The sequence below is a fragment of the Heterodontus francisci genome, chromosome 34 (assembly GCF_036365525.1).
Source record: "Heterodontus francisci isolate sHetFra1 chromosome 34, sHetFra1.hap1, whole genome shotgun sequence".
NCBI classification, from domain to species: domain Eukaryota; kingdom Metazoa; phylum Chordata; class Chondrichthyes; order Heterodontiformes; family Heterodontidae; genus Heterodontus; species Heterodontus francisci.
The window spans coordinates 34,130,006-34,146,522 of record NC_090404.1 but is presented as its reverse complement, the minus strand read 5'-3'; the positions used below and the strand labels follow the sequence as shown (position 1 = coordinate 34,146,522).

Genomic DNA, 16,517 nt, shown 5'->3' with positions numbered 1-16,517 from the left:
TGGACAGAAAGCAGACAGCAGGAATAAATTGGTCATTTTCAAGTTGGCAAGCTGTAACTCGTCGGGGAAAGTAGCTTGGGCTTCAGCTATTTACAATCTATAGAAATGGCTCAGATGAAGGGATTGAGTGTCATGTATGCAGGTTTGCTGATGATACAAAGTTAGGTGGGAAAGCAAGAAATGAGGAAGACAGAAAGAGGCTTCAGAGAGATACAGACAGGTTGGGTGGGTGAGTGGGTAAGAACATGGCAGATGGCTTACAATACGGTGAAATGTGAAGTTATCCACTTTGATAAGAAAAATGTTAAAAAAACAATTTTTAAAATGTATGTTGAGAAACTGAGAAATGTTTGCATTCAGAGGGACCTGGGTGTTGTTACGACCAAGGTGGGAGTAATGCACTGTTAATTCAGTCCCACTGCTTCACAGGTCACAGCGTATTAGTAAAGTTTCCCATCTACTAGAAATTAGCCAAATTAAACACTTTATTTATCCCCCAGAATAAAGCACACAAAACCAGATTTCTTCAAACAACAAAATTAACTATTTATTAATAAACTAAATCTTAAACAATAATGGGATGAATCAATGCATATATATATATAAAAAACTTCTTATTCTTCCCAAGCCTCATGCACACACACATATATTCAAAAATCAGTTAACTGGGGAGAAATAGTTTTTGGTGTTCAACTGTTTCTTCGGAATAATAAAATTGTTGGTGGTCTGGTAGGATATTTCGAAATTGGTGAGGTGGCCCAGAGTTGAAAAGTCAGAAGCCACTCAAAGTCTCTCCAGGCAAGTTTGTTGAGCAGTCTGTGATGAGGAGATGGTCAAGGCAATTCGTCTCCAGTAGGCGTCACACAGATCTTTCAGCAAAAGGTGCAGCAACAGGTCTGCTTAAATTTTAAAGTAGCAGTCCAGCAATAGTAGCTTTCTTGAGATTTCAGGATCTCCCAAAAAGCACGAGTAACAGGAATCACTCTTGAGGCAGAGATTTTTCAGAAGCAATAGGAATTTGCTACCTTTAACAATGCAGGGCTTCCTCTCAGCAAAGGAGCCTTTCTCCACAGACAGCAGCAACTCCGCTTTCTCTGGGTCTTTTCCTCTCCAGGCAGAACACAGACACAACTCAAATGTGGAATTTTGTTCTCCAAGAGATGCCTTCTTTTCAGGGAGAGGTCTTTTTCGAGTCTGCCAAAAAAGACAAGTCCCAGCCAGTTTGTTCTGCCTCCTGCCTGCCCAGCACTGATCTTTCACAAAGCAAAGTGAAATTGAACTCTTAACAATGTCACGTGACCTATCATTTTCCTTGCTGTTGTTGCTTGGAAACAAGTTGCCTTGCAGACTGTGCCCCACTCAGTTCAGCATTCAATTTTCTCAGTCTTGCAAAACACAGAACTCCAAGTTTTTTCCTTTGTTAAAAGCAAAGCACATGTAACAGTGTCCTTGTATATGAATCACAGGAAGCTAACATCGAGGGAAAGCGAGCAATTAGGAAAGCAAATAGTATGTTAGCTTTCGTTACAAAGGGATTGGGGTAGAAGAGTAAAGAAGTCTTACTACAATTATACAGGACATTGGTGAGGCCCCACCTGGAGCAGTGTGTGCAATTTTGGTCTCCTTGCTAAGGAATGACATACCACCATTGAGGGAATGCAATGAAGGTTCACTAATCTGGTTCCTGGGATTGTTGTATTTATTCATGGTCTGTGGGTGTTACTGAAATGGCCAGCATTTATTGCCTATCCCTAATTGCCCCTGAGAAGGTGGTGGTGAGCTACTTCCTTGAATATAACTGAGTGTCTCGCTCAGCCATTTCATCGTGTCGTTCAGAGTCAACCACATTTCTGTGGGTCTGGAGTCAGACCAGATCGGGTAAGGACAGCAGATTTCCTTCCCTGAATTTTGGATTTTTAGGTGGATTTTTAGGACAATCCGTAGTTTCATGGTCACCAATATTGATCCTCGCTTTTTAATTGCAGTGGTGGGATTTGAATTCATGTCTCAGCATCATTAGTCCAGGCCTCTGGATTACTAGTTCAGTAACAGAACCACTCTGCTCCATCTCCTCCTGTGAGGAGAGATTGAGTAGATTAGACCTATATTCCCTGGGGTTTAGAAGGAGATGTGATCTGACTGAAACATCAATCCTTAAGGGATTTGGCAGGGTCGATGCTGAGAAAATATTTCCCCTGTCTGCGCAATCGAGAACACCAGGTCACTGTCTCAGGATAAGGGATAAGACATTTAGGACTAAAATGAAGAGAAATTTCTTCACTGAAAGGGTTGTGAATCTTTGGAATTCTCTTCCCCAGGGAGCAGTGGATGCTCAGTCATTGAGTATATTTAAGACAGAGATTGATAGATTTTTGGGTACTGAGGGAATTAAGGGATATGGAGATAGTGCGGGAAGGTGGAGTTGAGAAGATCAGCCATGATCTGGGTGAATGGCAGAGCAGGTTCGAAGGGCCGAATGGCCTCCTCCAGCTGCTATTTCTTATGTTCATTAAACCTCAGTCTGGTTCCTCTCGAGCTGCTGAGTGAGTGAATTAAATCTTTCTCGACAAATCACCAAGATACCAGATGACAAGTCATGACCGAAACATCATTTATTGGTTACAAATCACAACTTAGTTAAATCTGGACACACAGACACTTTATAAACATGTATAAACACATTTAAATGTAATCAGAGTTATCCAGCAGTTCAGCACTAATAGGGAGAGTATTTCACAAAACAAGTAACAAAGATTAACCAGACGATTCAGTGATTGACTGTAAATCAACACTAATGGATGCTGAGTATTAATTACAGCAGGGACCGGAGTCTGAGCTTATAAATTGGTGAGTTTACTTGAAGAGCAATTCCTTCACTATCTGACATGTTAACAGTTGTGAACAGCCTGTCTGTCCAACAGCTCCAGTCTACGAGTGCTTAGAAACACACAGAGCTTAAACAGCCTCATTCTTGAGCGAAAGAACAGACTTTCTCCTGTCAATATAGAGTTACAGGATTGGCCTGTGATCTGTTTATTGTTCATCTTTTGTTCAGTACATTTACTGAGTGGATTTAAATTGAAAATGAGGTTTGAAGACATAATGGTCTATTCACACATGAATGAGAGACGCTGTGGGCCAGACGCTCAGTCCAAGAAGAGCAACTGACATCAGAAATAAACCCCAACTGTCAGAATGAACATGGTTCAATCTGGATATGATTAACAGCAGCAACAGCAGAATCCAACCCCTGTAATTATCTGTGAACTCGCTGGTGTCTCAGCAGATAGGATGGCCGAGTGAATCCCTTCCTGCACACGGAGCAGATGTATGACCTCTCCCCAATGTGAATGAACTGGTGCGACACCAGGTGGGATGACTGAGTAAATCTCTTCCCACATACGGAGCAGGTGAATGGCCGCTCCCCAGTGTGAACTCGCTGGTGTATCAGCCGAGTAGTTGAATCAGCAAATCCCTTCCCACACTCAGAGCAGGTGAATGGCCTCTCACCAGTGTGTACTCGCTTGTGTTTCACCAGCTTGGATGTAGTAGTGAATCCCTTCCCACAATGAGAGCAGGTGAATGGCCTCTCCCCAGTGTGAATTCGCTGGTGTGTCAACAGGTTCCATGACTGAGAGAATCTCTTCCCACACTCAGAGCAGGTGAACGGCCTCTCCCCAGTGTGAACTCGTTGGTGTGCGTGTAGGGAGGATAACTGAGTGAATCCCTTCCCACACTCAGTGCAGGTGAATGGCCTCTCCCCAGTGTGAACTCGTTGGTGTGTTCGCAGGGCGCATAAATTAATGTATCCCTTCCCACACTCAGTGCAGGTGAATGGCCTCTCCCCAGTGTGAATTCGCTGGTGTGCAAGTAGGGAGGATGACTGACTGAATCCCTTCCCACACTCAGTGCAGGTGAATGGCCTCTCCCCAGTGTGAACTCGTTGGTGTACAAGTAGGGAGGATGAATGAGTGAATCCCTTTCCACACTCAGTGCAGGTGAATGGCCTCTCCCCAGTGTGAACTCGTTGGTGTGCGAGTAGGGAGGATGACTGAGTAAATCCCTTCCCACACTCAGTGCAGATGAACGGCCTCTCCTCAGTTTGACTGTGTCGATGAGTTTCCAGCTCAGACGTGTAATTTAATTCTTTCTCACGGTCCCCACATTTCCACAGCTTTTCCCCAGCGTTACTACACTTGTGTACCGACAGGCCAGCTGATCGGCTGAAGCCTCGTCCACACACAGAACACGTGTACGGTTTCTCCACACTTTTTGCTTCCATGATCAAAGGCCGATGATATTCAGATCCTGATGAATCGAGTGACTGTCACATCTTGAGGTGATGTTTGATTTTCCTGTCCGCAAATCCTCCCTTTCTAATACCCTGTAACATGAAGTTACAACAGGAAAAAGGGAGTGAGAGAGAACCCACAAAAACACAAAGACAAGTTGTGAAATTGAGCTGAATGAATCTGGTAATTTGTGGGACCAGAACAGAGAGTGGGCGGGGTTTCAGGGTCCCAGTGAGCAGGAGAGAAAATCATTGACTCATTAATTTTATGCTCACTCTGCACACAGGGGCTGGAGAACTGAACCCAGCCACAGTAGAGGGAGGGAGAAAACTGGCAGAGGAGGAAAGAAATGGTGCAGATGGTGTCATGGGTTTGGATTTCAGCACAGGGAGGAGGGAGAGTGTGTGGGACTGCGATTGACAGCTTTGGGGAAACAAGAGAGGAATAAAATGTTCCATAGGATCTCGAATTGTCTGTTCTGAATTTCTATCCTGTACTGACAGTGATGACTTTTATTACCTCCTTTTACAGGGTATTAGGAGAGGATTTACACACATTGATTTGATGCTCACTCTGCACACAGGGGCTTTCGCACCATCTCTCCTGAAGGTGCTGGGGTCACTGTTTACATCCCACTGAACTGTAAGAAAGAATATCTTATTAGATGATATTAAAGATAGTATTATATTATAATACTATAACGAGAGGCCGTTCACCTGCTCCATCTGTTGGAAGGAATTTAATCGATATCCAAAATGCTGAGACACCAGTGAGTTCACAAGTGACTGTAGCTGTTGCATTCTGTAATTATTGCTGCTGTTAATCACATCCAGGACTGAACCATATTCATTCTGACAGTGGGGTTTATATCTGCTGTGTTAATATTCTTTATAGCTGGGGTGGAGTTTAATATTCCAGCAATTGGTTTGAACAAAGAACAAAGAAAATTACAGCATAGGGACAGGCCCTTCGGCCCTCCAAGCCTACGCCGATCCAAATCCTCTATCTAAACCTGTCGCCTATTTTCTAAGGGTCTGTATCTCTTGACTTCCAGCCCATTCATGTATCTGTCTAGATACATCTTAAAAGACGCTATCGTGCCCGCATCTACCACCTCCGCTGGTAATGCGTTCCAGGCACCCACCACCCTCTGCGTAAAGAACTTTCCACGCATATCCCCCCTAAACTTTTCCCCTTTCAGTTTGAACTCGTGTCCCCTTGTAATAGAATCCCCCACTCTGGGGAAAAAGCTTCTTGCTATCCACCCTGTCTATACCTCTCATGATTTTGTACACCTCAATCAGGTCCCCCCTCAACCTCCGTCTTTCTAATGAAAATAATCCTAATCTACTCAACCTCTCTTCATAGCTAGCGCCCTCCATGCCAGGCAACATCCTGGTGAACCTCCTCTGCACCCTCTCCAAAGCATCCACATCCTTTTGGTAATGTGGCGACCAGAACTGCACGCAGTATTCCAAATGTGGCCAAACCAAAGTCCTATACAACTGTAACATGACCTGCCAACTCTTGTACCCAATACCCCGTCCGATGAAGGAAAGCATGCCGTCTGCCTTCTTGACCACTCTATTGACCTGCGTTGCCACCTTCAGGGAACAATGGACCTGAACACCCAAATCTCTCTGTACATCAATTTTCCCCAGGACTTTTCCATTCACTGTATAGTTCACTCTTGAATTGGATCTTCCAAAATGCAACACCTCGCATTTGCCCTGATTGAACTCCATCTGCCATTTCTCTGCCCAACTCTCCAGTCTATCTATATTCTGCTGTATTCTCTGACAGTCCCCTTCACTATCTGCTGCTCCACCAATCTTAGTGTCGTCTGCAAACTTGCTAATCAGACCACCTATACTTTCCTCCAAATAATTTATGTATATCACAAACAACAGTGGTCCCAGCACGGATCCCTGTGGAACACCACTGGTCACACGTCTCCATTTTGAGAAACTCCCTTCCACTGCTACTCTCTGTCTCCTGTTGCCCAGCCAGTTCTTTATCCATCTAGCTAGTACACCTTGGACCCCATGCGCCTTCACTTTCTCCATCAGCCTACCATGGGGAACCTTATCAAACGCCTTACTGAAGTCCATGTATCTGACATCTACAGCCCTTCCCTCATCAATCAACTTTGTCACTTCCTCAAAGAATTCTATTAAGTTGGTAAGACATGACCTTCCCTGCACAAAACCACAAATCCCTCAGTATCTTCTCCAGCAGCTTCCCTACCACTGACGTCAAGCTCACCGGTCTATAATTACCTGGATTTTCCCTGCTACCCTTCTTAAACAAGGGGACAACATTAGCAATTCTCCAGTCCTCCGGGACCTCACCCGTGTTTAAGGATGTTGCAAATATATCTGTTAAGGCCCCAACTATTTCCTCTCTCGCTTCCCACAGTAACCTGGGATAGATCCCATCCGGACCTGGGGACTTGGACACCTTAATGCCTTTTAGAATACCCAACACTTCCTCCCTCCTTATGCCGACTTGACCTAGAGTAATCAAACATCTGTCCCTAACCTCAACATCCGTCATGTCCCTCTCCTCGGTGAATACCGATGCAAAGTACTCGTTTAGAATCTCACCCATTTTCTCTGACTCCACGCATAACTTTCCTCCTTTGTCCTTGAGTGGGCCAATCCTTTCTCTAGTTACCCTCTTGCTCCTTATATATGAATAAAAGGCTTTGGGATTTTCCTTTACCCTGTTTGCTAAAGATATTTCATGACCCCTTTTAGCCCTCTCAATTCCTCATTTCAGATTGCGCCTACAATCCCGATATTCTTTCAAAGCTTCGTCTTTCTTCAGCCGCCTAGACCTTATGTGTGCTTCCTTTTTCCTCTTAGCTAGTCTCACAATTTCACCTATCATCCATGGTTCCCTAATCTTGCCATTTCGACCCCTCATTTTCACAGGAACATGTCTCTCCTGCACGCTAATCAACCTCTCTTTAAAAGCCTCCCACATATCAAAAGTGGATTTACCTTCAAACAGTTGCTCCCAATCTACATTCCCCAGCTCCTGCCGAATTTTGGTATAGTTGGCCTTCCCCCAATTTAGCACTCTTCCTTTAGGACCACTCTCGTCTTTGTAACTTTGTAACTTTTACTCTTCAAATCCCTTTGGGCTATTCGCAGGGTTTTGTGGGATGAAACCAAACAGTGATTTACTTGTACTTTTGGCAATTTTGTATATTATATTCACTGCTCACAATGAGATCTGTTCTACATTGGGAAGAGCAAACACAGATAGGGTGATCACTTTGAGAACCATCTCCATTCAGTCTGCAAGCATGTTCCTGAGTTTCCAGTCACTTCCCATTTTAATTCTCCGTCCCACTCCCACTCTGATCTCTCTGTCCTCGGCCTCCTGCCCTGTTCCAATGGGAGCTCGAGGAACAGGACTTGACAACCTTCCGGACTCAACATTGAGTTCCGCAGTTTCTGTAACAGAGAGTTGTCGGGATCTGGAACGCCCCACCTGAAAAAGGTGGTTGAACCTGATTCTATCAGTCATTTTAAAAGGGAGTTGACAGGTATTTGAGAATGAGGAACTTACAGGCTTACAAACACCAAGTGGGTGTGTGGGACTAAACACAACTGCTCTTTCAAAGGACCAGCACAAGCACAAAGGGTTAAATGGCCTCCTTCTGTGCTGTAAGTTTCTATGATTCTAGGAGTTGGCCATTTAGACCCTCGAGCCTGTTCCACCAGGCAATGAGATCATGGCTGATCTGTGATCTAACTCTATATACCCGACTTTGTCCCATTTCCATTAATACCTTTGGTTAACAAAGATCTATCAATGTCAGATTTAACATGAACATTGATCTCGCATCAACTGCTGTTTGTGGAAGAGAGTTTCAAATTTGTACCACCTTTTGTGTGTAGAAATGTTTCCTAACTTCACTCCTGAAAGGTCTGGCTCTAACCTTTACTCTACATCTCCGAGTTCGACACTCCAGAACATCCAGCCCATGGGCCAGAATCCAGCCTGTCAATGGTTTCCATCGGACCTGCCAAAACATTCAGTGACTGACAATGATTACAGCTCCTTTACCAACATGGCGGAGACGCCTCACTGCACATGTCCTCCTTTACCAAGATGACAGACAAGCTTCAGCACCTGATATTTTGGCTCCTTTACTAAGATGGCGGTGCCCGGGCTGAGCTGCTTCTCTGCCGGCGCTTCCCGCCCAAACTCCATATCCAGTGCAGCCTTCCCGGCCGTGAGCTCAGGACCCAGGCCAAGCACTGGCTCTGCCTGCGTACAGACTCGGCCTGGGCCTCAGGCTCTTCATCACCGTCTGATGAGGTGCAGGCCCAGCAGCAAGATGCAGTGGTAACCGTGCCCCGGGAGCAGGCTGCCATGGTGACCGGGCCCCGGGAGCAGGCTGCCGTGGTGACCGGGCCCCGGGAGCAGGCTGCCGGGATGACCGGGCCCTGGGAGCGGAGCAGAGAGACAGAGGCCGACAGAGGCAGGCAGAGAGACAGAGAGAGCGGGGGAGAGGGCGGGGGAGAGGGCGAGAGAGCGGGGGGGGGAGTGCGAGAGAGCAGGGGGGGGGGGGGAGTGCGAGAGAGCGGGGGGGGAGAGCGAGAGAGCGGGGGGGGGAGAGCGAGAGAGCGGGGGGGAGTGCGAGAGAGCGGGGGGGGGAGAGCGAGAGAGCGGGGGGGGGAGAGCGAGAGAGCGGGGGGGGGAGAGCGAGAGAGCGGGGGGGGGAGAGCGAGAGAGCGGGGGGGGGAGAGCGAGAGAGCGGTGGGGGAGAGCGAGAGAGCGGGGGGGAGAGCGAGAGAGCGGGGGGGAGAGCGAGAGAGCGGAGGGGAGAGCGAGAGAGCGGGGGGGAGAGCGAGAGAGCGGGGGAGAGAGCGAGAGAGCGGGGGAGAGAGCGGGGGAGAGAGCGGGGGAGAGAGCGAGAGAGCGGGGGAGAGAGCGAGAGAGCGGGGGAGAGAGCGAGAGAGCGGGGGAGAGAGCGAGAGAGCGGGGGAGAGAGCGAGAGAGCGGGGGAGAGAGCGAGAGAGCGGGGGAGAGAGCGAGAGAGCGGGGGAGAGAGCGGGGGAGAGAGGGAGAGAGCGGGGGAGAGAGGGAGAGAGCGGGGGAGAGAGGGAGAGAGCGGGGGAGAGAGGGAGAGAGCGGGGGAGAGAGGGAGAGAGCGGGGGAGAGAGGGAGAGAGCGGGGGAGAGAGGGAGAGAGCGGGGGAGAGAGGGAGAGAGCGGGGGAGAGAGGGAGAGAGCGGGGGAGAGAGGGAGAGAGCGGGGGAGCGGGGGAGAGAGCGAGGGAGCGGGGGAGAGAGCGAGAGAGCGGGGGAAGAGAGCGAGAGAGCGGGGGAAGAGAGCGAGAGAGCGGGGGAAGAGAGCGAGAGAGCGGGGGGAGAGAGCGAGAGAGCGGGGGGAGAGAACGAGAGAGCGGGGGAAGAGAGCGAGAGAGCGGGGGAAGAGAGCGAGAGAGCGGGGGAAGAGAGCGAGAGAGCGGGGGAAGAGAGCGAGAGAGCGGGGGAAGAGAGCGAGAGAGCGGGGGAAGAGAGCGAGAGAGCGGGGGAAGAGAGCGAGAGAGCGGGGGAGAGAGCGGGGGAGAGAGCGGGGGAGAGAGCGGGGGAGAGAGCGGGGGAGAGAGCGGGGGAGAGAGCGGGGGAGAGAGCGGGGGAGAGAGCGGGGGAGAGAGCGGGGGAGAGAGCGGGGGAGAGAGCGGGGGAGAGAGCGGGGGAGAGAGCGGGAGAGCGGGGGAGAGAGCGAGAGAGCGGGGGAGAGAGCGAGAGAGCGGGGGAGAGAGCGAGAGAGCGGGGGAGAGAGCGAGAGAGCGGGGGAGAGAGCGAGAGAGCGGGGGAGAGAGCGAGAGAGCGGGGGAGAGAGCGAGAGAGCGGGGGAGAGAGCGAGAGAGCGGGGGAGAGAGCGAGAGAGCGGGGGAGAGAGCGAGAGAGCGGGGGAGAGAGCGAGAGAGCGGGGGAGAGAGCGAGAGAGCGGGGGAGAGAGCGAGAGAGCGGGGGAGAGAGCGAGAGAGCGGGGGAGAGAGCGAGAGAGCGGGGGAGAGAGCGAGAGAGCGGGGGAGAGAGCGAGAGAGCGGGGGAGAGAGCGAGAGAGCGGGGGAGAGAGCGAGAGAGCGGGGGAGAGAGCGAGAGAGCGGGGGAGAGAGCGAGAGAGCGGGGGAGAGAGCGAGAGAGCGGGGGAGAGAGCGAGAGAGCGGGGGAGAGAGCGAGAGAGCGGGGGAGAGAGCGAGAGAGCGGGGGAGAGAGCGAGAGAGCGGGGGAGAGAGCGAGAGAGCGGGGGAGAGAGCGAGAGAGCGGGGGAGAGAGCGAGAGAGCGGGGGAGAGAGCGAGAGAGCGGGGGAGAGAGCGAGAGAGCGGGGGAGAGAGCGAGAGAGCGGGGGAGAGAGCGAGAGAGCGGGGGAGAGAGCGAGAGAGCGGGGGAGAGAGCGAGAGAGCGGGGGAGAGAGCGAGAGAGCGGGGGAGAGAGCGAGAGAGCGGGGGAGAGAGCGAGAGAGCGGGGGAGAGAGCGAGAGAGCGGGGGAGAGAGCGAGAGAGCGGGGGAGAGAGCGAGAGAGCGGGGGAGAGAGCGAGAGAGCGGGGGAGAGAGCGAGAGAGCGGGGGAGAGAGCGAGAGAGCGGGGGAGAGAGCGAGAGAGCGGGGGAGAGAGCGAGAGAGCGGGGGAGAGAGCGAGAGAGCGGGGGAGAGAGCGAGAGAGCGGGGGAGAGAGCGAGAGAGCGGGGGAGAGAGCGAGAGAGCGGGGGAGAGAGCGAGAGAGCGGGGGAGAGAGCGAGAGAGCGGGGGAGAGAGCGAGAGAGCGGGGGAGAGAGCGAGAGAGCGGGGGAGAGAGCGAGAGAGCGGGGGAGAGAGCGAGAGAGCGGGGGAGAGAGCGAGAGAGCGGGGGAGAGAGCGAGAGAGCGGGGGAGAGAGCGAGAGAGCGGGGGAGAGAGCGAGAGAGCGGGGGAGAGAGCGAGAGAGCGGGGGAGAGAGCGAGAGAGCGGGGGAGAGAGCGAGAGAGCGGGGGAGAGAGCGAGAGAGCGGGGGAGAGAGCGAGAGAGCGGGGGAGAGAGCGAGAGAGCGGGGGAGAGAGCGAGAGAGCGGGGGAGAGAGCGAGAGAGCGGGGGAGAGCGAGAGAGCGGGGGAGAGAGCGAGAGAGCGGGGGAGAGAGCGAGAGAGCGGGGGAGAGAGCGAGAGAGCGGGGGAGAGAGCGAGAGAGCGGGGGAGAGAGCGAGAGAGCGGGGGAGAGAGCGAGAGAGCGGGGGAGAGAGCGAGAGAGCGGGGGAGAGAGCGAGAGAGCGGGGGAGAGAGCGAGAGAGCGGGGGAGAGAGCGAGAGAGCGGGGGAGAGAGCGAGAGAGCGGGGGAGAGAGCGAGAGAGAGAGCGAGAGAGCGGGGGAGAGAGCGAGAGAGCGGGGGAGAGAGCGAGAGAGCGGGGGAGAGAGCGAGAGAGCGGGGGAGAGAGCGAGAGAGCGGGGGAGAGAGCGAGAGAGCGGGGGAGAGAGCGAGAGAGCGGGGGAGAGAGCGAGAGAGCGGGGGAGAGAGCGAGAGAGCGGGGGAGAGAGCGAGAGAGCGGGGGAGAGAGCGAGAGAGCGGGGGAGAGAGCGAGAGAGCGGGGGAGAGAGCGAGAGAGCGGGGGAGAGAGCGAGAGAGCGGGGGAGAGAGCGAGAGAGCGGGGGAGAGAGCGAGAGAGCGGGGGAGAGAGCGAGAGAGCGGGGGAGAGAGCGAGAGAGCGGGGGAGAGAGCGAGAGAGCGGGGGAGAGAGCGAGAGAGCGGGGGAGAGAGCGAGAGAGCGGGGGAGAGAGCGAGAGAGCGGGGGAGAGAGCGAGAGAGCGGGGGAGAGAGCGAGAGAGCGGGGGAGAGAGCGAGAGAGCGGGGGAGAGAGCGAGAGAGCGGGGGAGAGAGCGAGAGAGCGGGGGAGAGAGCGAGAGAGCGGGGGAGAGAGCGAGAGAGCGGGGGAGAGAGCGAGAGAGCGGGGGAGAGAGCGAGAGAGCGGGGGAGAGAGCGAGAGAGCGGGGGAGAGAGCGAGAGAGCGGGGGAGAGAGCGAGAGAGCGGGGGAGAGAGCGAGAGAGCGGGGGAGAGAGCGAGAGAGCGGGGGAGAGAGCGAGAGAGCGGGGGAGAGAGCGAGAGAGCGAGAGAGCGGGGGAGAGAGCGAGAGAGCGGGGGAGAGAGCGAGAGAGCGGGGGAGAGAGCGAGAGAGCGGGGGAGAGAGCGAGAGAGCGGGGGAGAGAGCGAGAGAGCGGGGGAGAGAGCGAGAGAGCGGGGGAGAGAGCGAGAGAGCGGGCGAGAGAGCGAGAGAGCGGGGGAGAGAGCGAGAGAGCGGGGGAGAGAGCGAGAGAGCGGGGGAGAGAGCGAGAGAGCGGGGGAGAGAGCGAGAGAGCGGGGGAGAGAGCGAGAGAGCGGGGGAGAGAGCGAGAGAGCGGGGGAGAGAGCGAGAGAGCGGGGGAGAGAGCGAGAGAGCGGGGGAGAGAGCGAGAGAGCGGGGGAGAGAGCGAGAGAGCGGGGGAGAGAGCGAGAGAGCGGGGGAGAGAGCGAGAGAGCGGGGGAGAGAGCGAGAGAGCGGGGGAGAGAGCGAGAGAGCGGGGGAGAGAGCGATTCTGGGTACTGCCTGTGCGCAGTTTGCAAGTTCTCCCTGTGACCGCGTGGCGTTTCGCTGGGTGCTCCGGTTTCCTCCCACAGCCAAAGATTTGCAGGTTGATAGGTAAGTTGGCCATTGTAAATTGCCCCTCGTGTAGGTAGGTGGTAGGGAATATGGGGTTACTGCAGGGTTAGTATAAATGGGTGGTTGTTGGTCGGCACAGACTCGGTGGGCCAAAGGGCCTGTTTCAGTGCTGTATCTCTAAATAAAATAAATAGAGAGAGCAGGAGACAGGGAGAGTGTGAGATCAACATCTCTCCTCACAAATGGAATCTATATGGAATTCTCTGCATCGCTACATCAAGTGTGCAGGTAGACAATGTCTACGACTGCAAGCAAAAACCATGCCAGGTTACTCACTAAATCAGTGTTCAACGTAACGTTGGGAAAGTAAGTTAATACATTAGTTTCCTCATTTAAAGCTTATTCACAAAAATGCACATTTTTGTTATTTTGATGAACAGTCAAATAAATTTCTAACACCTTTACCTTTCTGAACGTTGCTCACCTCTGGCCCCCTATGCAGGACAACATTTTGAATGTAGCCCCTCATGCAAAAAGACTGGACACTCCTGATCTATACTATCAGTTCTAACATCCTGAAAATTTCCAGTTTGTCAGAGGGGAAAGAGAGAGGCAATATATGCTTAATGGCACAGATCCAGAGTGTGCAGGGACAGAGAGACCTGGGGGTTCATATGTATAGATCATTGAAGGTGGCAGGACATATTGAGAACAGTTAGCAAAGAATATGGGATCTTGGGCTTGATAAATAGAGGTATTGAGTGCAAAAGCAGGGAAGTTAAGGGAAACTTTTATAAAACTCTGGTTCAGCCACAACTAGAGTATTACATCCAGTTCTGATCACCACACTTTAGGAAGGATGAGAAGGTCCTTGAGAGGGTGTAGAGGAGATTTACCAGAATGTTTCCAGGGATGAGGGAATTTAGCTACAAGGTTAGGTTGGAGAAGCTGGGATTGTTCTCCTTGGAACGCGGGACTGGGAGCTTCTTATTGGGGGTGTTGAGGCCGACACCGGCTGTTTCTGAAGCCTCCCTGCACATCCACCAGCTTCATTCCTCCCCTGCACTCAGCGATTGCTCACCCACTGAGGATCTGACACGACTGCTTCCATCCAGCTCGAGCACCTTCACTGCCTTTGATTTTGTGAGCAACTCGTGCAATGAAACAAAAGCAAAGTCCTGCAGATGCTGGAAATCTGAAATAAAAGGAGAAAATGCTGGAAATACTCAGCAGGTCTCAGTGAAGAGAGAAACATATTTAATGTTTCAGGCACATCAAACAGCCAGTGCCTGCAGCCTGGAACTCGGAGTGGGAGAGGGAGGAAGAATGAGGAGAGACAATATTGTCCAACACTCACAGCAACCTACAATCCACCGACATTACCGGGATAGGGAGACAGAGTTTAGAAACATTCAGCAACACGACTCCAGTAAAAGATCCCAGGAGGAAAAGGGGGATCAGTGTGTGTACCTGCCCTGATATCCCCCTCCCCAGGCCTGTCAGTCAAACCCCCCACTCCTCCCAGTCCACAGCTCAGCCTATCAGCTTCCTGCACCTTGAGCCAGCCCTGCCCAGGTGTGGCCGAGTCCAAGGGGAGTCTTTGTGGAACCAGGGAGTGGGGGAGGGGGGACCTCCTGCCCTGTGCTGTGTCCCAAATGGTTCCTCCTTCCCTCCCCTCCCCTCCCCCAGGCCCCTTTATAACTGAGCTCAGTTTCCCGCAGCTGCCGCCCGCTCGGTGCAAACACAGGACCGGGAGTTTGTTATCGGGGGTGTTGAGGCCTACACCGGGTGTTTCTGAAGCCTCCCCGCCCACCAGCCGCCACTTACCGGCTGCAGAAGCGACTCACAAGCGTCTCTCCGCCGCCTTCGAACAGTGATCCGCAATGCGCCTGCGCACCCGGGACTTAACCTCTGAGCTCACAATATCCAGTTGATTGACTGCAACTCCGGACCAATAGGAAAAGGGGGCGGGACAGGAGGACAGATTCTGCGCAGTTCCTCCCTCATTTGCTTCTCTTTGAAAGCCCGAGGATGAATCCATCAGCATCCGGGACCTGTCAGCCCGCAGCTCCATTAGTTCCTTTTCATAAAACTGTCTCATTCCCTTTGAAATGTTTCAATTAAACCTGCCTCCACCACACTCTCAGACAGTGCATTCCACACATTAACCACTCGCTGGGTGGAAAAGTTTTTCCTCATGTTATTTTTGTTTCTCTTCCCAATTACTTTAAATCTGTTCCCTCGCGTCCTCCATCCTTTCACCAGTGGGAACAGTTTCTCTCCATCTACTCTCTTTGACCTGATGCCATGAGACATCATGGGGTCTGGAGCTCATGCTGAGGACGTCTCGGGCAACTCCCTCCTGACTGTATACACTGTGCCGTCACCTCTGCTGGGTCTGTCCTGCTCGTGGGACACCTGGGGATGGTGATGGCAGTGTCTGGGACATTGTCTCTAAGGTATGATTCTCTGTCCAGACCTCTCGTGATTTTGAATACCTCGATCACATCACCTCTCAGCCTTTTCAAGGAAAACAGCACCCTTTTTCTTTATCGTAATCTCTACCTCTTTTATAATCCAGGGAGCTCTGGATTTACCTGCCCTCCGTTTCCACTTCGAGGGAACATATGTTGACTGTGCCCGAACTCTCTCTTTTTTGAAGGTAACCCATTGTTCAGCTATCAGGTTTCCTGGCAACTTTTGAATCTCATTTATTCAGCCAGCTCCATTCTTACCCCATTGAAGTTGTCTTTCCCCAGTTAATTACTCTTACTCTGGATTGTTCTTTATCCTTTTCTATGGTCAGCCTAAATCTTATGATACAATGATCAATCTCCCCGACATGCTCCCCCACTGATACTTGATCCACTTGGCCCACCTCATTCTCAAGAACCAGGTCCAGAAGTGCCTCCTTTCTCATTGGACTAGCAACATACTGTTGTGGATAATTTTCCTGAACAACTCTCGGAACACTGGCCCCTCACTGCCCTTTACACTACTACTATCCCACTATATGTTTGAATAATTAAAGTCCCCCATTGGAACTACCGATAATTTTTGCACCTCTCTGTAATTCCCTTGCATTTTTTCTCCTCCACGTTCTTCCCACTCACTGGTGGCCTGTGGACAACACTGAGCAATGTAAATGCATCTTTTTTGTTCCTTCGTTCCAGCCAAATTGATTCTTTTATTGACACCAATGGGACATCCTTTTTCTCCAACACGGCAATGTTCTCATTTATCAATACTCCACCGCCCCTTTCCCTTTCTTTCCTGAACACCTTGTATCCAGGAATATTTAACACCCAGTCCTGCCCTTCTTTGAGCCAGGTCTCTGTTCTTGCCACAACATCATATTTCCACATGGCAATCTGCACGTGTACCTCACCAATCTTATTAACCACACTCTGTGCATTCACATACATGCACATTAACCCTGATTTAGACTTTATTACTTTATCCCTGACTCTGACCCCACCTTATAACTTGCTATTCCCTACTCCAGTGCTAACTATCTCTCCCAGTATTCTGTGCACCTTGGTGTTCCGGTCTGATATTTTTCCCTGGTTCCCATACCCCTGACAAGTTAC

General features: G+C 52.1%; 1 protein-coding gene across 3 annotated transcripts; it reads right to left on the bottom strand.

Moving 5' to 3' along the window:
- Window positions 1-2,711: 2,711 nt before the first annotated feature.
- On the bottom strand, window positions 2,712-14,827 carry LOC137349333 (zinc finger protein 235-like). 3 transcript variants are annotated; one of them, XM_068014858.1, is made up of 2 exons: window positions 14,755-14,827; window positions 2,712-4,384 (listed from the first exon to the last, which is right to left on the bottom strand). In XM_068014858.1, the coding sequence occupies exon 2, from the start codon at window positions 4,280-4,282 to the stop codon at window positions 3,257-3,259; it is 1,026 nt and encodes a 341-aa protein (XP_067870959.1). In that variant the 5' UTR covers window positions 4,283-4,384; window positions 14,755-14,827; the 3' UTR covers window positions 2,712-3,256. The 3 variants fall into 3 exon arrangements, with proteins under 3 accessions (XP_067870959.1, XP_067870960.1, XP_067870958.1); XM_068014859.1 differs by lacking the exon at window positions 14,755-14,827 and adding an exon at window positions 14,009-14,055; XM_068014857.1 differs by lacking the exon at window positions 14,755-14,827 and adding an exon at window positions 13,393-13,490.
- Window positions 14,828-16,517: the final 1,690 nt, after the last annotated feature.